This window comes from Saimiri boliviensis, chromosome 4, assembly GCF_048565385.1.
Source record: "Saimiri boliviensis isolate mSaiBol1 chromosome 4, mSaiBol1.pri, whole genome shotgun sequence".
Classification (NCBI taxonomy): Eukaryota; Metazoa; Chordata; class Mammalia; order Primates; family Cebidae; genus Saimiri; species Saimiri boliviensis.
Window position 1 is genome coordinate 46205822 of NC_133452.1, and position 27753 is coordinate 46233574.

Sequence of the window (27753 nt, forward strand, 5' to 3'; positions counted from 1 at the left end):
GAACTCATTCTACACTCTTTCCTTTTGAGATATATCCACTCTCAATGTTGAAACTCTGTCCTATATCATGAAGTTTTTCCAATCCTGTGTCCCCATCTTAGAATTTTTTAATGAATTTCAGGCTTGTATGTTCAACTGTCCAATAAATACCTTCAAATTCACCTTCACAATAGCTAATGCATGCTGGGCTTAATACCTAGGTGATGGATTGATAGGCACAGCAAACTACCATGGCACATGTTTACCTGTGTAACAAACCTACACTTCCTGCACTTGTACCCCAGAATTTAAAATAAAAATTAACAAAAAAAAATCCACCTTCACCTTCAAATTATCTTAATCTGAACTTCTCATTTGCTTTTTCCAACTTACTGTTTCTTGGGAATATTTTCTTCTATTTGCAGCCATTACTACCATACTAAGTCAGGCCTTCATTGTCTTCTACCAGAACCACTGAAATAACTTCATACTGCCCTCATGCCTTTATTTTTATTTTTATTTCACTAATATTCATCCCAACAGCCACAATAATTTAGTAAAACCATAAAACTGAATAAACCACTCCAAATTTAGTACTCTGTCCCCCAGTTTTCCATAAGATAAAATCCAAGCTTGTTAAAATGGCATATAGAGTCCCCCCAAGAACTGGTTCCTATATTCTTTTCCAACTTCATCTTTAGGCATGCCTTGTTTTCTATGGTACAACAATCCCATAATGCTATGTTCATAATTCTGAGTATGTTAGAAAACTCTAGGAAGACTGGAGCAGAATGTGATGACCTTGTGAACAGATTGAGTAGTTAACATCTTCTGAGAACTGATGAAAAACCTGTCTTTCCTCTTTCCACCATAATATATATCCAGAGACCAAATTGATGCATTTTTTTTCATAATTAGTGATTTATTCCAATGTTTCAGTCAATGACATCCCCAGCCAGTACCTGTAAAATGTAAATAGATCAGAAGTTCTTGTATTTCTGGCAGTATCTTATATCTTTGAAAATAATAACATTCTATCTTTGAAAATAATAGTTCATCATGCTATGCCTGTGGGTTTACATCTTGGAAGTAGTATGTGTCATATGAGAGACACTTCAAACTGCACAATATTTTCTTACCATTCTTCACTTCCTCACCGCTATTCTAGCATACTTATCCTCCAGTAAGTCTCACTTCTCCATTTAAAACTACCTACTAATAAAAGGCACACATCAAAGCCTCCATAGGTGATATGGGAAAAAAGGGAGAGATGCCAATTGTATTGGAGAATTGGGTCCTGAAGGAAAACTGTAGGGAATAATAATGAAATATAACCATGGTGGAGGCAAATCTTTTTAAATAAAATACAAAAAAAAAATAGCCACAAAGGAAAGACTGATAAATTGAATTTAATTAACATTAAAACTCCTGTTAATGTAAACCAGAGTAAAAAATGTAAGTGGGAAAAGACATTTACAGCATATATATATACATATATATGTATATGTGTGTGTGTGTGTGTGTGTGTGTGTGTGTGTGTGAGAGAGAGAGAGAGAGAGAGAGAGTATCTTTAAAAAGACTCATTTAGAATATTACAAATGCATACAAATCAGTTTAAAAAACGCAAAGAAATTAGGCAAAAATCTTAAAGACACTCCAAGTAAGAGGCTAAATGCCGAGAAGTATATGAAAAGCATGTGACATTATTGGTATTTCAGGTATCAGGAATAACTGAAATTAAAGCCAAAATGTGGTACTATAACATAGAAAAACTGATATTTTTCTAAGAGATGATATTAGAATATGTGCAATTTAAAAGAAAAAAATTTCTTTTATTTATTTTTTGTTAAACAGTGTAAGGAAAGATATGAATTAAATTAGTCCATCCTTTCCGTACTTAGATTTCCTGTGCTTCCAGGATACAATTGCTAATGCCTGCAATTGTGGAGAAGTTTTAGCCATTATCTCTTCGAATATTGCTTCTTCCTCGCACTCTCTAATTTTTATAAGTTCAATTAGATTTATGTTAAGATGAGCTATGTCTTCTATGTCCGTTAACCTTTTGTATATTGTCCATCTTTTTGTCTCTCTGGGATGAATTCCAGGCTATTTCTTCAGATTGGTATTTCTAGTTTGATCTTTACTCCTTACTTATGTCTAACTTATCTATGAACAACTTTAATTTTTTTGCAGAAAATTTTTTTAATTTTCAAATTTAATTTGCCTTTTAAGAAAAATGTACTACAGCCCTAAAGTAAGATTAGATGAATAAGTAGTAGTTACCTGTGAAAGTGAGATGATTGTGTTTTAGGCAGAAGTAAATAAAATAATAACAGCTTCTATTTACTGAGTTACGTGGTGCCACCAGGCTGATTGCCTCAAATTGTTTTCACTTAGACCTTGAAACGGCCCTTGTAGCATTATCTGTGCTTTTAACATGAAGAATAAGACTCCAGGTAAACTAATGTGCACTCAATTTGCAGCAATTCAGTGGCAAAACTGGACTGGACCCTCTAAAATAATCATTGCTCTTTCTTCTAGGCCGTATACCCTTTAAAAAAACCAGAATTGTGCTTGCCCTTCAAGGGAATTTAATAATTCCAGGCTAAACTGCACAGTACTTTTCTGATTATAACTCAGTTCTGGAAGGTCATCTCAGGAGTACTTGGGACTCGTGTCTTTATTTCAACATGGAAGGCCAACTTGCTTCCCCCTTCCCTCTGTCCTAACCCTAATACTGACTATGATATAATACAAACAGCAAAACAAAGAGCGTAGCATTCATTGGCATTGACCCTATAATATCTTGTGTTACATAAGATTTCTCTACAGATGTGATTTGTGAGGTTTATACGTTTTTATTTACTTTTTAGTCTAACACCTTCCTTGCTTCTCAGTAATATGGTTTGCTTTATTTTGGGGTCATATTTGAGTAAAATAATAGGTTACTTTCCTGGAAATACAGGGCATTTTTTTTTCTAACCAGTGCATAGTCAGTTTTTTTGGATATCTTTTTTTGTTCAACAGATGTAATTAAAGGTGAAATTTATTTCCTTCTCTCCCTTCCCCCTCCATCCTTTTTTCTTTCCTAATTACATTGTCTTTTTAAAAAGATCAGGACCAGTTACTTTATAAACATTTTGATTGGTCTGATTATCTCTTCATAATATGGTTTAACATGTTCTATACTTCTGGTATTTGATAAAACTGAAAGCTAAATCTGGCTTAGATAAATTTCAGTTGGATACTTTGGAAAGAATACTTTAGAGACAATACTGTATATGCCGCATGGCATCTCATCAGAAAGCACAGGATGTCTGGATGTCCTGATATGAATAAATGTTTCTAAGTTGCATCAATGGGCTAAGTTGACTACAGACATATTTCTTCATTTTTAAGTTGTGTTTTTCCCCCTGCAGTTCTATGTAACATAACACTTTGGTGCACTAGCAATAGTCAGTGCCTCATTCATCTTTCATCTAATGGTTGCTAGTGAACTCAAGATTCTTGCTTGAGTCAATTATTTCAGTGGTGTGCACAAATTCTGAGTGAATAATTTGTACTGTTCTACTATTTGACTGTCAATCACTGTAAATAGGCAAACAGTGAATACTTTGCTGTATTTCTCTAAGAGGTATTACTCTTAGAGAAAGGGGTACAGCACCCAAATAATCCTCTCTTGGTTACTGGTGATTTGGGATGATTTCATTTAATATTTAAATGAATCTCAAGCATGACTACACTAGTTTTTCAGTTGATTAAGCCATGTTAAGCTTGAATTTAAAGAAGCATCTAGTTGACATTTACAAGACACGAAGTGTCTTCAGCAATAACCTGGAATGTAAGTAGATTAATCACAGTCTTGTCAAGTGAAATTCTACGTAGAGCTTGTTTATCAAAGCAGAGTATAAATGAATAAAGCAGATACCAATTCCGATTGTAGAAATGTAGACAGAAGAATGCAAGGGATTATTACATTTTTCTCTGATTCTTTAGATATAAAATCTGATTTCAATTGAATTCTAGAGAAATGAAAAATATTTAAGAAGCTTTAAAATAACTTATGTAGAAAAAAGATTTAGTACTGAAAGAACTCCAAAATGCTTTTTTTTTTTTTTTTTTTTTTTTTTTAGCAAAAACAGTATTTTTGTCTGGAACTCTTCTTTAAACCTTATCTTTGTTTGGCAGCTGTACCTGGAAAGAAGGAAGAGAAAACAACAAAGACAGTGGAGCAAGGTAAAAAAAAATGAAGGAGGTTGACATTATCTTCTTTAGAAAGGCAACAACATGCGGAGGAAAGCACTGGATTCAGACAGGCAGAAGACGATAACCTTTAAGTCTATTGCTCTTTATCGCTGTCATTGCATGTTTTTCTGTGCCAGGGAGAATGTGAGACAGCAATCTGGGTTGGTCTTTCTTTTGTGTAACTAAACTCTGAGCATCAGTTCCAAATAGAAAAACTCCAGAAACTGTTCAATTGCATCAGGAGACATGCTGAAGATTGTTGGGAATAAGGCAATGATTCAGGGGAACTGGTAGACATATTCCTATTTGATTTGTGGTTTTAGCACCACCTTACTGATCATAATTTGAAAAATAAAGATGGCCCAATCCTATATATGCAAAAACTATTTCTGTTGCTTGAAGAAATATATGTAAAAGTTAAAATGAAAAAAACAACAGCAAAAGTAAGTTGAATATATTATGATGTATACTATATTACGACTTCAACTATTCGTTCTCCCAAGAGGGTTGAAATTTCACTGTTATAAATCATAATGGTATAAAATAGTTATGCATTTTATTTGTATTTATGCAGCTATATCATAAATAGATCACTCCAGATTCTGCTTGAGAAAAATGCTACAGTACACTAAACTTAATACATTTAAAGTGAAGTTGTGGCTTCTCTTAGAGCTCAAGTATGCTAATAATTTTAATTATCATTCCCCCCATGTCTCTGCTTTTATATATTAATATTATATTTATTATAATAAATTAAATTAGAACTAGCAATAATTTTGTCAAGAACAAAGTCTCAATGTGAGCTGGAGTTAAATTTCTGAAATCCTAATATCAGAAATTAAGAACTTTTCACATAAATATATCAAGAAAATCCTTCAATCTCTCACATGTCAAATAAGTACACTAAAATTAAGGATTTGGTTAAGTAAAAAGATTGGTTAAGAATTTATTTCCTTGGGCTTTTTAAAATAAAATCCCATTAAAATTGCATTGAAAATATTTTCCAGTTTATTTTGGCTTCTGGGGGCTCTTAAAGTTTACAATTCAGTAGATGTTTCTATCAGTTTCTTTTTGAAGAACAGTGGAATTTTAGTTGCTGAAATATAAAGTGGGAGCACTGGATCCTAATTTCAATGTGTTCAGTTATGCATATTTCTGAATCTAAATTTATTCTCTAAAAAATAAAGATAATTATCCCAGACTGGCCCATTGACAAGATGTTGTATATGTCAAAAAAGAAAACATATGTGAAAGGATGGACAATTTATAAACTTCTAGATAAGCATATAACATATAATTAGGCATTTTTCCTTATAAAATTAATTTAAACACAGATGATATAAATTATCAAACTACTTTGATTTCATTGAGCTTTATAGCTTTCACCCTTCTAGTATAAAATTGCTAATTACTCATGACATTCATAGACTGTTTTCATAACCTCACTATATCAAAAGAAGATTGATTAGAATATAAAACACCCACACTAATAATAATAGTACCTAACAGACAACTAATTTCAAAATAGTTTTTTTTCTTCTTATTGGCATGATGGTGTCAGTTTCATTAATTCTGTAATATTTCCTCTAGTGGGCAACAGACTGGAAATGGTTCCTAGAGATATGATCTTACTTCTTAAAATGATTTTATACTAATTTTCTACTAAAAATTTGTTTTCTCTTGTCAAAGCTTAGACTCCTGTCTTGTGTGAAAAAAATGAGGTTCTTTCAATAGCTATTTTTATATTGACTTAGTAAATCATTTCAATTTTAAATATTGTATGACAATGGCCTCATATTTTTCAACCATAACAGTCATAGGAAATAACATATTTGGATAGTTTGCATATTATTATTACAGTATATCTATAACTAATAACTAATATGAAAATATTTTGTGCTTTTAATAAAGTAGTATGAGAAGAGATAATAATGACATTCTACACATTTTCTCATATTATTCTAATATTTATGCATAATGCTTTATGATGTATACTTTGCTTTCTTATATAGTTTTTAGTTATCTTCAAAAGTACAAATAATCTAATTACTAGTTTATAATTCATTGAAATATAGTTAAATTCTCTTTAAAAATTTATTTTTATTTGTTTGAATATGCGGACTTTATTTGGAAAAATTATGTGATTTTTGTAATTTTTAATAGAGTTTAAATACACTTTGTGATCTAAGTATAATTGTGTATATTGAATCTCTGGACTTAAATACTTATGGATATTTCAGTGTCTCAAAATTAAGTTGAAAGTTTTATTACAGAATAGTATAGTATTCCATCCTCTTAACAATTAAAAATCACTTCAAAAATCAGTTAAGTAGAAACACAACAAAAACATTTTTAGAAAATTAAATAATATCTGATTGCATGTTAACTATGAAGAATAAATTTTAACACAATTAGTAATCATTTTATTAAGTGTAAATTTGGAGAGTGTTGATCTTAAGTGTATCAGAGTTCACTTATTATAATAAAAGATTCAACTTTGACTTAAATTAAGAAATACTTCAAAATTTATAAATAGGCTAATTTGTGTCCACTTGAAGAGTTTCTTTCCTGGTTTTTGATGCTATTCTGTAAATAATGGTTCCCTATAATTGTAATAGTGTTTTAAGTTGTCGCAACATTGGGCAAAACCCAAGTGCTATTACATGTTTTGTATGTCTGTCAGTGTCCTCATCCATCTTATCAGATTCTGCTTTCTGTATGCTCTGGTCCTTTTAAAATCTGTGATGTGTACTGATTGTAGATTTATTTCATACTATCAAGTGAATGTAATAATATCTAAACATAATTATTTTCCTGAGAAAATTTTATTCACTTGAATATAATGAATGTGTATATTTCTTGGTGTATGAAACTTATTTTTTAAAAAGAGGAGAAACAGTTCTACATTTAAAAGCAATGAAGTACAACAGAAGGTTTAGTTAACATAGTTGTATTTAATTATTTGCTTAATATGTATTTATAAAATAACTTATTTGCAAATGTTGACTAAGTCATGCTGTTGACCCTCAATAAATGTTAAATTATAATAATATTATAGATTCCTGTGAATTCTAAACATTTGACAATACTTTGTGCTTTGGTTGTTTAATATTTATTGAGCGCCCACAACAGACTAGGCGCTGGGGAATGGGTGTGAGGGGCATGGCATGGGCTTCGGAGAGAAGATGGTCTACATGAAGGCAATGCATGAAAATGAGGATACTCTCCTTGTTTATGTATTTTACATATTTTCAAGAGAACCATTAGCAACTGAATTCTCCACTCCACTGTCTCACTTGTTCACATAATACATTTTACTTCTTCTTACTCTTATTTTACTTAATACTATTAAAACAATTTATCTTTATAATTATTTTATGTCATTAATAGAAAATTCCTTTCTAGTCTCTCCTGTATTAACCCCTTCCTCCTATTCACCGTATTCCTTTAATGAGAGACAGATCTCAATCCTACTTGTTACAGCAGAATAATATATACTTAATGGAAGTTTGTATTGTTACATTAATTTCCTATAGAAGGCTACTTTCTGCCATGCAACATTTGATTCATGTAATTCACACATTGGTAGGATTGCCATTCAACATTAAAGAGAATTTCAGCTCTGAAAACAGGCAGCGTATGTCAATTACATTTGTGATATTAGGAGGTGATGTTAAGAGACATGTATGCATTAATTATTTACCTTTTACCCAAAAGTTAAAGTTGCTTTATTATTGGTGATCTATCTTGTCTAATAAGCTAATATGTAACTCCATCACTCTCATTTTATGTATGATTTATGATAGGTACATACAGGTTACATAGAGATATAATCGAATGCCCAAAGTTTGTTTCCATGCAAGTGTTCTGCCTTTCAGTTATGAAAGTGAACCATTCCTGTGCCCAGTATAGCCTTCTGGGCTCATCTTTTTCCTTCCTTTTTCTTTTCCTTTTTTTTTTTTTTTTTTTTTTTTTTAAGAAACTAGGTATTTTGCAGAGAAGCACATGAAAACTACAAGATTACTCCCAGAATGCCTCCCTCCCATTGCCCTTGCACTTCATACTGGGATAACCACACTTACCCTCAAGGACCCTCAGTAACTCTTGGGTCAGAGGAACCGGTAGGTAGATAGGCTTCATTATGTTACCTGGCATTACCAATTTTCAGACAGCATTCCCAGGAAGAATGCATCAGGCTTATGCTGCCTGCATTCTGCTCCTTCCAGGACTCATCAATGAAGTTACTCAACGGCAATATCATCAATCTTTTAGGTTCTTAAAGAAACAAAATTTTTACAACAAATGTGTGCATTTGCTTCACCTCTCTTATAAGTCTTAAACTTTCCTTCATTTAACTTCCAACAACCTTCATGTAGAACTGAAGAATGTCAACACAAACCATTTTTAAGCCCTGTCACATCTAATTGTAAATACAAAGAAAATTACCATGTGAGCCCTGAATTTAATGGCAGTGCACTTCAGATTTCTTTTGACAATATTTTACATAATATATAGTAATTTAAAGCAATACAAATTATGTATCCTTGATCCCTGTCTATATTTCAGTATTAGGCTGAAGTTTCTTTACAATATCCTTAAATGTGTAATGGGTAATTTTTCATTCTCATTATAAGGAATTCTCTTAAAACTCTTATTTTTCTTATATAGAATTGTGATTGCCATCACTAGGATTTGGCATGCAAAAAATAACTGTTAAGTATTTAAAGTAGATATTTGAAGTTTAAAATTTGATTCTCCAGAGGGAATAATCAACTTTATCTTCCTTTGACCTTCTAGACAAGATTATATAAAGAAATCAGAGATGCATTGTAATGGTAACCATATGACACAGCAATAAAACACTTTTTATGAGCTTAAGAAGATTATTGAGCTGCTAATCTTGTTTGTTTGTTTGTTTGTTTGTTTGTTTGTTTTTTGAGACGGAGTTTCGCTCTTGTTACCCAGGCTGGAGTGCAATGGCACGATCTCGGCTCACCGCAACCTCCGCCTCCTGGGTTCAGGCAATTCTCCTGCCTCAGCCTCCTGAGTAGCTGGGATTACAGGCACACGCCACCATGCCCAGCTAATTTTTTTGTATTTTTAATAGAGACGGGGTTTCACCATGTTGACCAGGTTGGTCTCGATCTCTCGACCTTGTGATCCACCCGCCTCGGCCTCCCAAAGTGCTGGGATTACAGGCTTGAGCCACCGCGCCCGGCCGCTAATCTTGTTTTTATCTATTAATATTTACTTTCACTCCTACTTTTACTGTGAGGTCACAAGTGGGTTATATCTTTTTTTCCTTTAAGAATCTTTGATAGAAAATATATTATAGGCTGCTACATTACAAAGCTGAATGGTCAGAGCAAAGATTGTTTCCTGAGAAATTTTGTTTCCTTTTTTTTTAAATTTACAGATTGGCTTTCCACTAAAAGCCTATTTATGAAAAGAAAGAAGAATTGGTATACGCTATCTCAAAAAAAGTTTCTTACAGTCAATTGCTCTTCCAGATGCTGGAACAAATTAATGAGGTTTAAGTTTCATACTCTAAAATTAAATTGCAGAAATAATCTGAAACCATTAACCCTATGTAAAAATCCATTCTTACTGTATTCTCATTGTAAATTAAGTTACACATTTCAGGTCAAGTAATTTTAGTAATGAAAATGAATGTTTTATCAATATTCTGTACAACATTTACCTGCATCTTAGTGACTATTACTGTCCCATTTTTTTAGATAGATCAATGCTACACTATAAGCTAGTTGTAAAGCAATGTTTTAAAAGTCAGAATTTAATTCAGATCCTGGAATGGCAAAATAGTAGTTAAAAAGTTTTTTTTATCATTATGACCTGAAAAGTCTGGGTTTTACTTCACTTGATTTTATACAGAAAAGAAGGGAAAACTTTTTTCCCAAACAAAGCATCTATATTCTCATTTCAAGCCTTTACAGTATATTCCATGGTCAAAAATTCTTTTGGAGTTAGCACTTACAACTTTGGTCTTCAAGGAAGAAATAATTGATGATAGCCAGTGGCAATTATAAAATATTAATCTGCTTGAACAATAGAGCACAGAGATATCTTGAAATAAAACTTCGGGCTTAGTTTAGCTCTATCAATAATTTGTTCTGTGACTGGGCTAGTTATTTGCCTTGCACTGTCTTTTTTAACATAAGAAAATATTATTGTATCGAGCCATCTCTAAGGGACCTTCCATCTCTGATATTGTACAATTCTCACTTGTAAGACATGTTTTCCATGCTTGAGACATTTCAATATTGCCCCAAATGCTGAAGAGTAAACTGTCTTCTGATCACAAGTACAATCATTCAACAGGAAAGTCCAATTTAGATTATAAAATGAAAATATCTGAAAATATTATTTAAATCTACTAAATGGAATGATAATATTTAAAGTCTTGCTGATACGTCACATTACACTTAAATCCCCAAAATATCTCAGGAACAAATCATGCTATTGGATGTCAAAGTAATTACATAAAGATGCTTTCAGTAGGATTGTACGTATGAGAATTAGTAATAATGGCACACAGGATATAGAGATTATGCCTTTGATACACACACTCACACACACACACACACACACACACACACACACATGCATACACACAAACTATAAAAACTGGGACAGAAGAACATACTGTTTCTGGAGATAGGGGAATGCAGATAACAACTGTGTGACTGGTGACTTATGACTATTTTTACAACATGTCAATAATTACTGGTAGTGTCAGTCAGTTTTTCAGCACATATATTCTCTTGACAAAATTTTGCACATTCATTGATACAATGAAAGGAAAAAAAAGTTTGGCTTTAGGATCTTTCAATCCTTATCACTGGAAGCATATGTTTAAATTCTTTAGAGGGTACCACACGTTCCTTTGCTACCAAGTTTCATTGTGACTTTCCAGCTTAGGCTCACTGCTTCTACCCCACATTCTTCATTCAGGAATCCACTTGAACTTTCACACTGTGGTATTCTTATGCTGTTTTTTTGTTTGAAATGCGTTTCTCAGTCTTCTTTCATGGCAAATTTTATCAGTTTTTGAATCCATCACTAATGCCAGTGACTCTGTGAAGTCTTCTTTCATTTTCTCAGGTCGAGTTTGTCAGTGTTTCTGCTATGCACCCAAAGTTCTGAGCCCTCTACCATTGTATCTAATCTGTCTATGTGGATGCATCGCAACACAGTCTGAACTCCACACAATCTTCCTTATTTTTCCAGCTCCCAGTACAAAAGAGACACTCAATAAATGCCTATTGAATACAATATAGTTTATCTTTTAAAACAAACCTGTGTCCTCCTCTTATAATATCATTTTCAAGAGAAAGGACTAAAGGGCTCCTGGACTTTTTTATCTACAGGAGAGGTACTTTTGTCACTCTGATAGGCACAACACAAAGAACAGGTTCTGGTTTGTGGAAATGGGATTGACTTTTATTTTACTCCAAACCAAACACTTTTTGAGCATCTCAGACCTCAATTTTCTTTCTGTGTACATAACCATCACAAAGTTTAAAATATAGTTCGTGTAGAAAATTTTTTAAAAATTTTGATCAAAGTCTAAAATATAGCAAATCAAATTCAACAATGCATAAAAAGAATTGTACATGAACAAGTGGGATTTATTCCAGATACGAAAGTCTATCTTGACATTTGAAAATGATTTAAGTAATCTATAATATTAACAGACTAAAAAAGAAAAAAAAAAACCACACGACCCTATCAATAGTAATGGCAAAAGTATTTGACAAAATCCAGCACCCATTGATGGTTAAAAACTCTCAGCAAACTAGGAATAGAGAGAAAATTCTTAAACTTGATAAATAATTTCTACAAAAATCCTGTAGCCAACATTCTATTTAATGATGAGAAATTAAAATCTTTCTTGCTAAGGTCAAGAACATGTCAAGGATATTTGCTCTAGCCACATTGTATCAACATTATACTGAAAGTTTTAGTGAATGAAATAATATAAGAAAAGGAAATAAATGGTATACAAGTTGGGAAGGAAAAAAAACTGTCTTTGTTCAAAAATTATATACTTGTTTATGTAGAAAATTCCAAAAACTTCCTGGAACTAATCAGAAAATGTAACAAGGTTTCAGGACACATAGTTAATATGCAAAAGTCAATTACTCTCCTATATCAGTAATGAAAAAATTGAATAAACAAGATTAAAAACACAATGACCACTTGTATTAGCACCCAAAACATAAATACTTAAATATATTTTTAAAATTATATATAAGATCTATGGGAGGAAAACTACATAAAAGAAATAAACAGAAACTAAATAAATTGAGAGATACTCCATATTCATTGATAAGATGACTCAGTATTGTCAAGATGTCAGTTCTTCCTAAATTGAGCTACAGATTCAACACAATTCCAGAAAAATTCTAGCAAGTTATCTGTGGCTATTGACAAACTAATTCTAAGGTTTATATGAAAAGGCAAAAGATCCAGAAGAGCTAACACAGCATTGGAAAAGAAGAATTAAGTGGCAAACTGACTCTACTGAAATTCACAACTTACTATAAAAATACAGTAATCAAAAACGCATGATATTAGTGAAAGAAAAGACAAATAAATCAATGAAACAGAATAGAGAACTCAGAAATACACTCACAAAAATATAATCAGCTGATCTTTGACAAAGAAGTGAAAGCAATTTACTGAGAAAGGATAGACATTTTAACAAATGGGTGTCAAAACAACTAGATGTTCATAAACAAAAATACAAAAGAAAACAATAAACCCTCAAAAATAGACTTTCCATCCTCCACAAGAAAATTAACTCAAAATGGATCATAGACTTAAATGTAAAACATAAAACTATAAAACTCCTAGGAAATAGCATAGGAGAAAATTTAGGTGATCTTGGGTTTGACAATGACATTGTAAACATAACACCAAAGACACAGTCCCAGGAATGAAAAAAATTATTAGTTGGACTTATACAGATCGCAAGTCAGCATTTGAAAAGATGTTCAACATAACAGGTCATTATATTAAAATGATAAGATGCCACTACACACCTATTAGAATAGCTAAAATCTGAAACACTGACAATACTGAATGCTGGGGAGAGTGTAGAGCATCAGACACTGTCATTCTTTGCTGCTGGGAATGCAAAAAGGCAATTTGGCATTTTCTTAGAAAAGTAACCTACTCTCACCATGCAGTCCAGCAATTATGCTCCTTGATATTTATCCAAACAAGCTGAAAACTTATGTCTGTGCAAAACATGCACATGACTGTTCATATCAGCTTTATTTATATTTCCTAAAACTAGGAAGTAACCAAGATGTCCTTTAACAAGTAAATAATAAAATTTGTATTCAGTGTGAAAAATGTATGAGCTATCAAGCCACAAAAATAAATTGAAGAACCATACATTTTATTTCTATGTGAAATATGCCAATCTGAAAAGTCAACATATTGTACAATTCCAACTATATGACATTCTGGAAAAGGCAAAACTATAGAGAAAATTAAAAACAGTGGTTACTAGGGTTTGGGGAGAAGAGAAGGCTGACTAGGTGGAGCACAGATAATTTTTAGGGTAATGAAATTATTCTGAGTGATACTGCAATGGCAGATAAATGTCATTATATTTTTGTTGAAATCTATAAGATGTATAAGACTAAGTGAACTCTAATGCAAACTATGGACTTTGGTTGATAATGATATATCAATATTGTTTCTAGGACTATAATAAATGTACCACACTCTTGAGGTGAGGGAACCTGAGTGTACTAGAAGAGGGTGTATTTGGGCTGATATAACAAAGTGCCATAGATTGGGTGACTTATAAACAACAAAAATTTATTTCTCAAGAACTGGAAGCTGGAAGTCAAAAATTAGGCTGCTAGAATGGTTATGTGCTGTGAGAGCCCTCTTCTGGATTGCAGACTGCTGTCTTTTTGTATCCTGACATGCAGAAAGAGGGCAAGAGAGCTCTCCAGGGTTCCTTTTATTTTTATAAGGCCATTAATTTTATTAATGAGGTTTCCAGGCTGATGACCTGATTATTTCCCAGAGGTGCCACCTCCTAATACCATCACATTGAAAGTGAGATTTCAACATATGAATGTTGAAGGGACACATTTAGTCTGTTACAGAAAGAGTGTATAGGAAATCTGCACTTTCTGATTAGTTTTGCTGTAATCATAAATCTGCTCTAAAAATTAAGGTCTATTAATTTTTTTAAGTGCACGGAAATCTCAAATAATTAGTCCAGTTCACTAAGTTAATTTTAAAGTATATTTTGAAATTCCATACCTTGAGTAGCAGAAAGATACATTAAAATTCCTCTTTACTTTGATTATATTAATAATTATTCAGTTAACATTTTTTCTTATATTCAGACGAGATCGGGCACGTTCAGGGTGGTATGGCCGTTGACTTTTCTTATATTCAAGTATCTTTCTTCAACTTTTCTATATATATCATCTTATAAATTAAATTTCACTTTGAACAGTTACACTATAATGAGAATGATTCCTGAAATCCCACATAAATGTGTTTTAGGACAGGATTTCCATTTTAAAAAGTTCAAAAGACAATATAGAATATGTATAATGAATAAGATTGTTATAGAAATAAAGATTGCATTATATCTTAAATGAATAGATGATAAGAGGTTATTACAAAAAATAAATGGGCATAAGTATGTAATACATGTGTGTGAGATTACTGAACTTTGGAAAATCACTCAAAATTTCTTAGAAAACAAAAAAGTAAAATTGTGAGGTAAACGTTAGATTTAAATATATGCAATTTTATTTTTTGTCCAGGAAAACTATCATATATTGGCAATTTCATTTTACTTGATGCCTTTGCCAGACTGGGATTACAAACTGGAAAATAATTAACCATGAAATATGTTCATAATGATAATTAGGTTATTGTGTAAAGATTCGACGATAAGTTTCCTTGTAGTTTGGATTCAAAATGTTTATGATGGCTTTAGGAAAGAACTCTAGGGCTGATATCATCTGCTATAAGACTTTCCATTATTTCAGTCTTGTCTTATCTTTTTTATGAGCCTCTTTTTCTAAAAATTCTTGTAGAAGGAAAAGGAAACGCTATTGAGACATATGTCTTTTCTATTTTACAGTACAATTAAAAGTAAAAGATGTTTACTATTTACTTTTGGTTAAATATATTCAGCACCATAACTTAAATTAAAAGATTCCTGGATGCATTGCTGTTGAATATTATTTTCAAAATGAATAGTTTTTATCTCATAGATTATTTAAAGCTTAACTTTAATAGCTATTTTGATCATAATCTGTATTCTAAATTTTTAAACATCTGGCAATAGCACGTCAAAATTTATAAAATTAGGAATATTACTATCAATATATAAATGATATATCAATATAGAAAAATTATATGAGATTGGATTTGAAACATGCTGCTAAAAAGAACAGCTGCGAACACCAGTCTTTGTGTATGGGTGTGTTTTTACCTGTCACATATTATTAAGAAAGTAATTGTTCGCTTTCTGGTTTATTTTGCCTTTATATAATTAGTTTACTTAATAAGTCAAGTCAATCTCTGTGAATAAGGTAAATAAGATTAATTTGGGGCCTTTAAAAAAACAAGCCACTAGTTATATTGATAGTTTTCATTTATAATCTATACTGTAGATTGCTTTGCTTCTGCAGCACCTGTAAATGATCTGCACTTGACCTGTTTTTTCCAACTGCTTGCTGGACATTTCCTTTTTGGGTGTCTTGTTGACATATGAAACACAATATATTCAAAATAGACCTTCCTCCAAAGACTTCTCCTTTTACATTTCATATCTCAGGTGAGGGAAAATTATCCTATTGTAAACCAAATAAAAAATCTAAGAACCATTCTCAGCTAAAACAAAACAAAACAAAAACAAACAAACAAACAAAAAACCGTAATACATGGCTGAGTGCGGTGGCTCATGCCTGTAATCCCAGCACTTCGGGAGGCTGAGGAGGGCAGATCACTTTTAGTCAGGAGTTTGAGACCAGTCTGGCTAACATAGTAAAAATCTGTCTCTACTAAAAATACAAATATTAGCCGGATGTGATGGCGGGTTCCTGTAATCCCAGCTACTCAGGAGGCTAAGGCAGGATAATCACTTAAACCTGGGAGGCGAAGGTTGTGGTGAGCCAAGATTGCAACATTGCACTCCAGCCTGGCAACAAAGCAAGATTCCATCAAAAACAAAACTAAATTAAATGAATACGTCTACTTACAGTTATACAATTTAAATGGCATTTTACCCAATTTATAAGTCTAAACCTAAATGGCACATTCTCAGTGAAAACCTTCCCCATTTTTAAAATTTGAATCAATAAATTCTTTATTATCTATGTAATTTTACTGGAGTACTTATCACAGGGTCGAATATTTTGCTGTTTGTTGGTTAACTACCTTTTCACAACTATTTCTATGTACGGACCATTTCAAAACTTAGTGGTGTAAAACAACAGCTGATTTCATTTTGTTCATGATTTTGTGCATCAGGACTTCAGGAGGATGAAGCAGGCAGTTTTTACCTGATTATCTCATGTGATTGCAGTCCGATGTCAGGTTGGGCAGCAGTCATGTAAAATCACTGACTCCTGGATGTGCACGATGGCTTTCCCAGATGGCTGGCAGTTGATACTAGCTGTTGGCTGGGAGCTCAGCTTGGGCTGTTAGTTGGACTGCCTGGATGTAGCCTCTCTCACATGGTGGTGTTAGTTAGATTACCACCTGGCAGCTGCATTTTCCAAAGCAAGTGTCACTAGATTAACAAGTAAAAAAAATTCATAACCTTTTCTGATTTAGCCTTGGAAGTCACAGAGTATCACTTCCAATTCTGTTGGTTGTAAATGGTCTACAGCAATACTGATAGATCTGCCCTGTTCAAGCTTCCTATTCACTCTCTGTTTCTCTGAAATGTGTCTTTCTTTCCATTTCATTGTTGCAGGTCTAATTTCTTTCCCTCTTCTAGTTCTGCCTCAGTACTACATGCTTACATCCTTTACTGAGACTATCGTGCAACTACTAGAGCCAGTACTTACATGCTTGAAAGCATAGATATAGTGGTTCAACTCCCAGGTCTCCTATATAAAGATCTTGGAAAGTTATTTAATCAATTTATGTGAAAAGCAGAGATAATAACAGAACCTATATACCTTATAGGGTTGTGAGCACTGAATGAGAAAATGGTGCTCACAAAATGAGAGAACATTACCTGACACATAGTAAGCAGAAAATGTTAGCTATCATTCTTATCACATCTTTTTTTTCCCAAAGCCCACATCAGTTTACGTGTACTATATATATCTGGCATAGTCTGTACTTGTGACAGTAATTTGGTAATTCATACACTTATTTTCTATCTTTCATATATTTAGTTCAATGTCTTATAGACAAAATATACCTAGAGACATTTGTATTGTGAATATCAACTCAGATGTCCTGTGATCTTTAAGCCTCTATATACAAAACACATGAAGAAACTTGCAGTTTTTTTCTCTATTATTCCTTGTAACCTCTTCTTGTCATGTTCTCTCTTGCAGAAATTAGAAAAGAAAAATCTGGGAAGACTTCTTCAGTTCTGAAAGATAAAGGTAATAGAGTTAATTAAATAGAATATTATAAATTTATTAGGAAATATAAATGATGGAGAACATATACATTAGCAGCATCCTCTTTGCAAATATATAAACCAGAACTGTAGCGTTCACATTCATATTTTTAAAAACTTGCATTTATTTATATTTCTAAAATTGTTTCTTCTCACCATTACCTAGAAAGTGCTCTGATTACAACTCCCAAAAAGAAAAGAAAGAAAAATTTTAAAAAAAGATTTTCCTTAAAAATGAAAAAGGTAAAAATTATAGAATGGAAGTAAGGAATATTAAGAAGCACTTGCCCCCATAGTCTCTGATTCTCTCCTTTCTATTCATTAAATATATATTTAGTGCATAATACATCCCAAGCAGTTGGTAAACACTAAAGATGATGATGACAACAAAAATGGTAAAGCTACAAATAGGAAGTAAGGCTTGGTAATTAGAGTATGCGTTCTGATATTTTCAAATGCTCTTAGGCATATTCTGTCTGCTTCCGTCTTGTCACACTCTATATTGCTATGAAAAAGCATGAAATTCTTAATTAAATTTTATGACTTCCATCTCTTGGATGGACCAACTGCCTTTCCTGTTTACCTATGTAAATCCTGAACCTGATTCCAAGAATAATGGCCATGTAAAGCATCAAGCCCTCTCTATTTCAGCCTTCAATGAGGCCCCTCTTTTCTGAATTAACACACTTGAAATATTTATAATTTATTCTATAGTACAAATATGTACGTTATCTATGTACTATAATGTATAATTTATTACATATACATTTGAGTGCTACATATGTATATAAATAAACTAACTAAAATTCACCTATTTAAACTTCAAGATCTGATATTATTCACCTTAATTTTTTATGTGGACTTATCAGTACTACATTCAATAATTATTTATTATGTATCTAATATGCAGTAATTCAGATATTCACTAGGCACATGGAATGTAAGAAAGGCATAGTCTATACTCTCTGAGAGGTTACAGTATTAGTGACATAACTAAAATTATAATAATCATTAATGAGAGTTATAGGATGCTATAAGATGGTGTAATAGGAGATCCTGATCAAGTTTGGGAGACCAGAAAGTTTTGTCCTGAAGAAATAATATGAAATGTAAAGGAGAAGATGAAGAGTTAGCCTGTAAAGGTGTGGGAATTACTTGGAGGAAGTCCAGAAGTGGCACATCTACTCTTTGCCAGGCACCTTGATACCTACTTTACATATTTGTTTCAGCAAAATATGCTTACTAGCTCAATTTTTATGAACAAGGAACCTGAGGTCTAGCAATATTACTCAGTGTCACACTGTGGGTAATAGGGAAAGGTAAGTGCCAAAGTCATGTCTGCCCCACTTTAAAGTTCATCTTTTCATTTTAACACTGACACTGTTTGCACCTAAGAATAGGATTCTTATATTCATATTTATAAAAGCACCTTTGCTTTGAGTGTAGACTTTACTAAAAAAAAAAAAAAAAAAAAAAAAAAAAAAAAAAAAAAATGTGTCTGGCATAGATGCGTTGGACATACACCACAGAAAAATAGCCTTAGTTCTTTTGCTATTGGGGTAACTCCGCTTAATTCCCACAGAGGGGTTTCATCTATTTTTCTTTAGTGATTACTTTTATTTTGGGGCAGTTCCATTTCCAGCCTCTACTCTCATGTAATATGAAAATCAATAAAAACAGCATCCTTGATTATGTGAAAACCAAAAGTGTAATGAAAACATACTACCAGGGAAAAAATACATATATAATTTGAAATTTACAACATGTAAATCTAAATATTTTCTTATTCCATCATCATATAGAAGACATTTGGGGGGCATTAATGTCTTTATTTTTCTCTGCACTTATATCACAGGAATATCTGGACCACATATTATGATTCACTAAGAAAGCAGCTCAAGGCTGGGCACGGTGGCTCAAGCCTGTAATCCCAGCACTTTGGGAGGCCGAGGCGGGTGGATCAATGAGGTCAAGAGATCGAGACCATCCTAGTCAACATGGTGAAACCCCGTCTCTACTAAAAATACAAAAAATTAGCTGGGCATGGTGGCGCGTGCCTGTAGTCCCAGCTACTCAGGAGGCTGAGGCAGGAGAATTGCCTGAACCCAGGAGGTGGAGGTTGCGGTGAGCCAGATCACGCCATTGTACTCCAGCCTGGGTAACAAGAGCGAAACTCCGTCTCAAAAAAAAAAAAAAAAAAAAAAAAAAAAAAAAAAAAAAAAAAAAAAAAAGAAAGAAAGAAAGAAAGAAAGAGAGAGAGACAAAGAAAGAAAGAAAAAGCAGCTCAAAAGAAAGGTTGGGGCTTAACTCCAAACTCCAAAGCTATACTTTGGGCAATGACAATTACCAAAACTTAACTATTACTTAAAATCTTCACCTGTGCCAAAGCTTAAACTAGTTGGAAGAATAATTGTTAAAAACTGTCCTGGAAAGCGTTATCTGGGGGAAATAAATCCATAATGACCACTTCATTAAATAGGTTCTTGTAATTTCTAATGTTGTTATTAATATACACTTGAAATTCCTTACTGAAAACTTTTGCTCAATGTAGAAGCATCTACTGTTTTCTCTAAAAATTTCAGTCACTAGAAAATTATGTATATAAAAGGTTTGCAGCATATGATTATCGATTTAGGATGATATAAACTATATCTACTTCCTAATTCAAACTGCATTGAAGCCCTCAAAATGCCTTTGTTATATATAATTTGAATACTGTTTTAGAATAATTTTATTTTTTAATATAATTTATTATTAAGAATCAAAGAAAAAATTATAGTATTACCTGTAAGATTTTAGGGACTTCAGAAGCCTCTCCAGTGTTACTATTTTTGGAGAGGTTCTTTGAAGCCTGCTGCTAAGCTTTGGCGGAATCCGAATGCAACAATTTCACTTGCTAAAAATTCACCTATTTTATTAGAGTTGTATTTTGTGAGTTACTTCTATTAAACCACTAAGAAATTGCCCACATTTGCCTGTTACTCATACATTTCACCTACATGCGTACATCCACATTCATTTTAAAAGTGATGCTACAAGTTTAAAACCAGCATTATTACAAGGAAATCATTTGGAGCCACGTTTAAGAGAGTAGTGATAATCATGAGTAAATTAGGCATTCAGAGATACATCATTAGTCTTTTGTCTTTATGTCAGAACATACAGAGAGTTCTAGGGATGGTTGTTGCAAAGAAAAAAAAAAAAAACAGGAGAAAGATATGTCTTGCTAACTTTTGTTGCTGGTTCAGTTATTGACTTTCCTGGACCAGTGGACTCACTTAAGCATTTTCAACACAGCCACAGGGGCATAGTCCTGCTTATGAGGTCTTGACCATCCAGAAAACAGAAAATCCTGTTAGTGACCCCTGATATTATCTTCCTTGCGGCATTCGTCCTTATCCCAGATAACTTGTTTCTAACTGCTGGTCTGACTTATCTGAGGATGGAAGATTCGCCTATGGACTGAGAAACTGCAAATGAATCCAAACAGGCAACCCAGTAATTAAGTAATTTCTTCTCCTCTAAGAACACAATAATAGCACTTTCAGGTTTCTCTGTTATTGGAATAATGTAGTGGATATCAGAATTGTTGACTAGTTCTGTGCTCCAAATCTGTGTATGTTTGGATATAATGGCAGAGGAATCTCAACAGAACTTACCTTCTTTTATGTCCTGATGCTTAGAACCATGCAGCTGATGATCCCCCAACTTCTATTTGTCCTCAACATGTTTTTCTTGGCCGTTTCCACTCAACAATTTAAAGCTAGAACTAGGTTGGGGTAAGTTGTCTGAGGACTTTGAAACTGCTCCACAACATGCTGTACTTTATCGTGGATACTCACCCAGTTCATCATTACTGCCTTTGTCTCTGGGGTAGTGTTAGTCAGTGGCTAATCTGAAATCATTTTTCTATTCTTTAGTGAATTATTTTTCCATCACAATCCTCTTGCTGCAATAATTGTGACAGAGTTCCTTCCACTTTATCTCCCAGCACCATTAAAGACTTTATCGGCCCCGATCATCAAGAGCTATAAATCTTCCTATAGGCTCTTGGACAAACACAAAGAAACTACCATATTTTAAACAATATTTTCTAATACGCTGCTTTTGACAAGCAAGATAGTTTGTCCAAAAAGTGTCTTAAGAGTTGACTCAAACCGCTGATGTATCTCTCCTTCCTAATGCAGAAGTGCAGGGTTTCCATGTAATCCTCTCTTCACTTTTTTGTCAGATTTAATATCCCACTCACTTCCTTGGGTAGTTAGAGATTGCTCAGAGAAGTCTGTGGACTTCCTAAATTGCAACAAAAGCCCCTGAGGACAAAACGGATGCTGAGAATAAATGATCTGTAGGAAAGTCAGCGCAAGTGATGCCTCAGCCTAGGAACAGAAGGCATCTTGCCGTAGCAAACTTGGAAATAGATATCACTTTATTTTCTGAGATCGCTCTTCAAAGCTTAAGGTAATAGGTTTACTGTCTTTGAATGTCCTATAAAACTGTATCTGTTATTCCACCCTTTCCTTCTCTCTCCACTAAAATTAATGTAGTTCTGTGGGCTCTCACCATAGGTCCTGAATTTTATAACTACTAAAAACCTCACACAAACATACACACTCACCCATTTAGATCAACGTGCTGAATCTTGAATTCTGAGACTCAAAGCATTGCACTCTCCCATCCCGCTGGGAGTCTGTTTCCATCACCCCTTCTCATTTCACAACACATTAATTCTTTTGGCTTAGCCAGAAAGTGCAATAGTAAATTGCCCCCATCAGCTTGAAAAAGAACTAATGAAGCTTCCCAGCGTGTTTGTTCAATTCATGGCTCTTGATTTCATCTTCATATGCTGAAGTATAGAAAAAATAGCCCTATTTAAACATAGCACAGTAAATAGCAACATGACATTTATTTGCCACCAAAGCCATTTAAAAACAATTCTACATTTTAATCGATATCTAAAGCTATAGTTTACCCCACAAGAAAATTTTGCATTGAAAGATACAATTCTTTTCATAAAATCTCAACATTAATTCTTAATACATCCCAAAGTATCTGGTCTCAGTTAATTCTTAGCAATTGCTAGAGTGGCATTTCCATTTACAAGCACCACCATCATATTCTCTGTATTTTCACCTAAATCATATGGTGGGAATAGAAAAAAGGGCTGAAATGATATATCTCTTTATTTCCCTTATAATTGCATTAAAAGTCATTTCATTCATAACATTTACATTGGGATTTAATGTTGCGGAAGAAGCATAAAATGTGCTTATGTTTTATTTTTTATTAGGCTGTTGAATATAATGATGTTCAAAGCATTGCCCATATATATGTCTGCAGCCCATGATGTGGTCTGAATCACATTGAAGATGTGTATGGAAGCTGGTAGAATAAGTAAAGTTTTATTTTAGTTACTTCAACCAAGGCCTTCATTTTGAAGACTTTAAAAGTTTATAGATGAAATTGTCTCATAGGTGAAATTGTCTTTCAAATTTTATTTTATTCTCACTCTTGAAGTTAACTTGATTCTGAAGAGTAAAACACCACTACATACATGATATATGCAAAGTTGTTTATTTATTATTATTATTTTTTACAAAAATATGGCCTAAAAGAAATAAACTGATTTAGTGCTGATTAAACAGTTTTTGAATACTTCTGGATGCTGAAGTCATGTGATTTTCTAAAAGTTACAGATAATTAAGGTCCTCTCCATCCAAATGCTCGTTCTCTTAAATGAACAAGTAGATTATAACTTGTTGAACAAATTATGCTTGTGCTAAAGAAAAATGATTAGATTATGACTTACTGTATTCTATATTGTTTTGTTGTCCCTATATGAGTAAAATCATTTTTAAAGTGCATTAGAAAATTTCCACTTAATTTCAGCTTACTGATAGCTCACAGACTTCATTATATAGGTATCTGAAAATCTCTTTGTCTTGGCTTCAAATAAATGTCCAACTTTTTTTTCAGAACCTATTAAAGGGAAAGGAGAGAAGATTCCAGCTTCCCTAAAGGAAAAAGGTAATATAATACAATGACATGTGAAGCCACATTGATCCACCCTTTAGATATTCAATTATTTGCAAGAAAGTAATAAATCATTTCATTTTCAGGCTTTCAAAACCATAGCTTTAATTTGCCTTCATATGCTGTTAAGCAAAAGGAAAAAGATTTATATTTCATCATTGAATTCTAAATTATACTGTGAAACAAAAAATGAAAGCATAGCTGTGTCAGAAATACTGTAAAAACTTTAAAAAGTCAGATACTATTCTCATCCATGGATCTGTAGTGAAATGGTGGAATCTACATTTTATAGATATCCAAAGGGGAATCTTAGGAATAGCCATGGAAACCGAAGATTTAAGAGAAAATGAAATAGTAAAAATTTCTCGGTGAAATCTTGTGATTCTGTAAGTTCATAGATAATAGAATGATAAAGAAATTGTATAGCTAAGAGGAGCCTGGAAACTGTAGTCCAATCCTCCTGTCTAACAGACGAAATCTGAATAGTCAAGACCTTTTTCAAAGTTATTATAGTTTGCAGTGGAGACAGCATTAGAACTTCAGTCTCCTAAATCAAGCACTGTGCCTTTTCTAATGTGCCATGTTGCATCTCCAGCCTTTGCATTGTGATAGGCTTGAAGTCAGATGGATTCTGACATGCCATACATTGAGTACATCCCCTAAAACACAAATAAACTTGCCAAATCCAATGTAATATATTTAACCTCTAACTAATCCAAGTATATTCTGTGGGCATGGCCTTGTGCTCAGAGTTGTCTAATATTTCTTAGTGTCAGTGAACACCAAAAAAAAAATTTCCATTGTGTCTATATCAATGAGTCACTGAAATTATAAAAACCATGTAATATACTTACTATTGTGAATGTTAGAACAAGAACTGTTTCCCCATTTACTCTGAAGAGAAGATCTGTGTAAAATATTGACCAGACTTAGTAGAGGGACTTAGTGGTAAAAGTTTCATCTTACTGGGATTATTCATTGTTAAGAGGATTTCTGGTAAGCTTACATAAGCATGGATTGGGGTTGGGAGTGGTATGGAGATCAGCAGGAGAAGAAAGCTGACAGAACTATCAGTCAGAGAAACGAAGGATGCGTGGAGAGCCCCCATTAGTGAGTGTAGCAATGTATAAAACTGTACCCTTAAGTCATACTTTCCTAATTTTGCAATTAATTTTAAAGATAATTGTTATTTAATGAAATGTAAGAGCACATGATTTTTTTCTCAGCTCCATACATACCTAATTTAAAAAATATTAAAAGCAACATGGCTTTTAATATTTTAACATGGCACTTATGCCTTGCTTTAGAAATATGTTATTGTAACTAAAACTTTGTTTTCATCAGCTATTATGGCAGTTACTTTATTGATATACACTATTTAGTTATTTTGGCATAATATGCAAATTAGTATATTTTGTCTTGCAAGAGGATTCCTATATGTTATTTTAAATTTCTAACAGGCAGATACATAGTGCTACATTTCAGTATTCAAAGTTTAAATTAATTGAGAAAGTTAAGAAAAATATACTGGACTTACCTAAACGTTCATTCATCTTAAATAAATTCTAGGTTTCTTTAACATTATCTTACTGTTGGTTGACTTGGACATTACATAACAATGTAAGTTGAAATTATTAGATACCATTAAGTAATTTAATCACACAATGATGCAATATTTCTTTTGCCAATATAAGGTGGAAATATTTTTAAATGTGCAGACAGGACTATTACATATGTCTACATTTTTATTTTAAAGTTTAGTTTTTAGTCATTTTAGTTTCTGATTTCTGGAAATATCTACTCAAGAATTTTCTTCTTCTACTCTTCCAAATATGTTCTTTCCATAATCCCACACTAGGTGGTTGGATCTAGCACCAGCCAATTCATTGTTAGAGATATTAGCGATGGGCACAGGGTCAACATATATCATATTGAAGAAGATATATTAGTTAAAGCCTCATTTCACTAATACTGAAGTTTTACTTCATTATACCATTTTCTTCCTAATTTTTAGTGAGGACTAGGAGTAGACAATGATTTGTACAAAAAGTCAATTAAATGTAATCACCAGAATAATTATTTTAAATCTCATTGCATTATTATTATTTAAGAAATTGAGCCCTTAAATTACTGTCAGGATTTTAATTAGTCATTTTTATTTTTCCCATTGAGAGTGACAATGATCTCTCCTAGATATTTGCCAGACTATTAATGGTGCTTTAAAATTTTATGCATTGAATTTCTTCTTCTTTGTTGTTGCAAACAACCAGCCAAAACTCAGACCTGTGATGCTGAATGTGAATGACAACTCTTGAACATTTTATCAGCAAAGTGGGATCATATCATGCAAAGTGACTTTGACTTTCACCTGTAAGAGATGTTGTCTCTTTAGGCTGTCTTTCGTTAAAGGGGATCAGTACCATCTCACACATATTGGAACAGTCACATCTCAAATAAATCTTTACTAACAGGAATTAACTTTAAAAGAAAGTTTTTTAAGTTAAAGGTTTAACCCTTCTTAGCAATTACAGAGCTGCTTAAACGGTTTCGTTAAAGGAGCATCAGATATAATATGACAATATCATGCACAATTAAATGAGAAATTAATCTATTGTGTATTAATCTTATAGTATTTAAATAGTCACAACATATTCTTCTTGAGTAAAGGTAGAACCATGTTCTAGTTTATGCTGTTATATCTGGTTATGCACTAAACCCTCCTACTGAATTAAAATAAAAATGTTGTTCAGGACTCATGACGAGAGATTCTGATTCAGTAATCATGTATTGGAGATAAGAACTCTGGCTTTTTAACTCTAATTTTCCAGGAAAATGGAAGCATGTGTTCAAGATTTGAAGACTTTTGTCATCTTCAGTACTTAAAATGAAAGATAAAATATAGATGGATAAATTTAAAAAGACATAACCATGTGCAATCAAGAGGGAACCATTAATTAGTTTTGAAAAACAGAGTGAAAACAAGGTAGTAAGCCAGAATGAAGCTGTATGGGTGCTGGGCTCTGGATCCTTAAACAGAACTGCTGACCTGGAGTTGTGTTTCTGTGTGATTAAGGCAATAACGTTCATTGGAATAAGCAGGGATTTTATGCAAGTCTCACTGCAATTAACCAGGCACTGAAGTGGAGCCCCTACTCAAGAAAAGAAAAGTGAAAAAATTGGTTGCTTTAAGTAGTTCTCTGGGGCTACAGATCAAGAAAATGCAGACCCAGGAAAATGGTGAAAATAAACTCAGCCCCTTATTTAGGACCTGAAGCAGCAGGGATAAGATAGGCATTACCCACAAACAAAATGAATAAGAGAAATTAGCAAAACTTCTGGATACAAGATCATCCTATGAAAATTAATGTTTAGCATTCCTAAACATAAGTGATGAATAATTCAAAAATTTATTAGTTCAGGGTACCCTATTCACAATGGAAACAAACTCTGTTACAAAGAACAAAAGTATCTAAATATTGACGACACCTTTATGTAAAAAATAATGAAAATAATTTTGAAATCCAGTTTTAAAGGCCTGAATAAGTGAAGCAATGTTAAAAAGATTAAGGTTCATCTCAAAAATTCCAGTTTTAAAGTTATTTAGTGTTCTGATTCTGTTTAAACTGACATAACAGGAATGCATTTTTCTTTTGAAATTGATAACTCTAAGAAGATTCGATTAATCAATATACTTTAGTCACCACACTAAATTTTAAAAATTTTCCAATAGTATTGCAATTCACTTATGTCACCTTCACTCATGTCACTGTCATTCTCTAAGAAATATTAGAACTTGCACTAAAATATTTTCATAGTCTAATAGTGGGTCCAGAATATTTGGT

At 32.8% G+C, this 27753-nt stretch overlaps 1 protein-coding gene across 31 annotated transcripts in view; it reads left to right on the forward strand.

The window, feature by feature from the left end:
* Window positions 1–27753, forward strand: part of TRDN (triadin) — a 370662-nt gene that overhangs the window by 244567 nt on the left and 98342 nt on the right. For all 31 annotated transcript variants that reach the window (XR_012517192.1, XM_074397548.1, XM_074397529.1 and 28 more), the window contains 3 exons: window positions 4168–4215; window positions 17811–17861; window positions 23855–23905. Coding sequence is in view for 30 of the 31 variants with exons in the window: in XM_074397548.1 (XP_074253649.1) it covers window positions 4168–4215; window positions 17811–17861; window positions 23855–23905 (150 nt within the window). In the remaining variant the exon portion in view is untranslated. The remainder of the gene's footprint in view (window positions 1–4167; window positions 4216–17810; window positions 17862–23854; window positions 23906–27753) is intronic.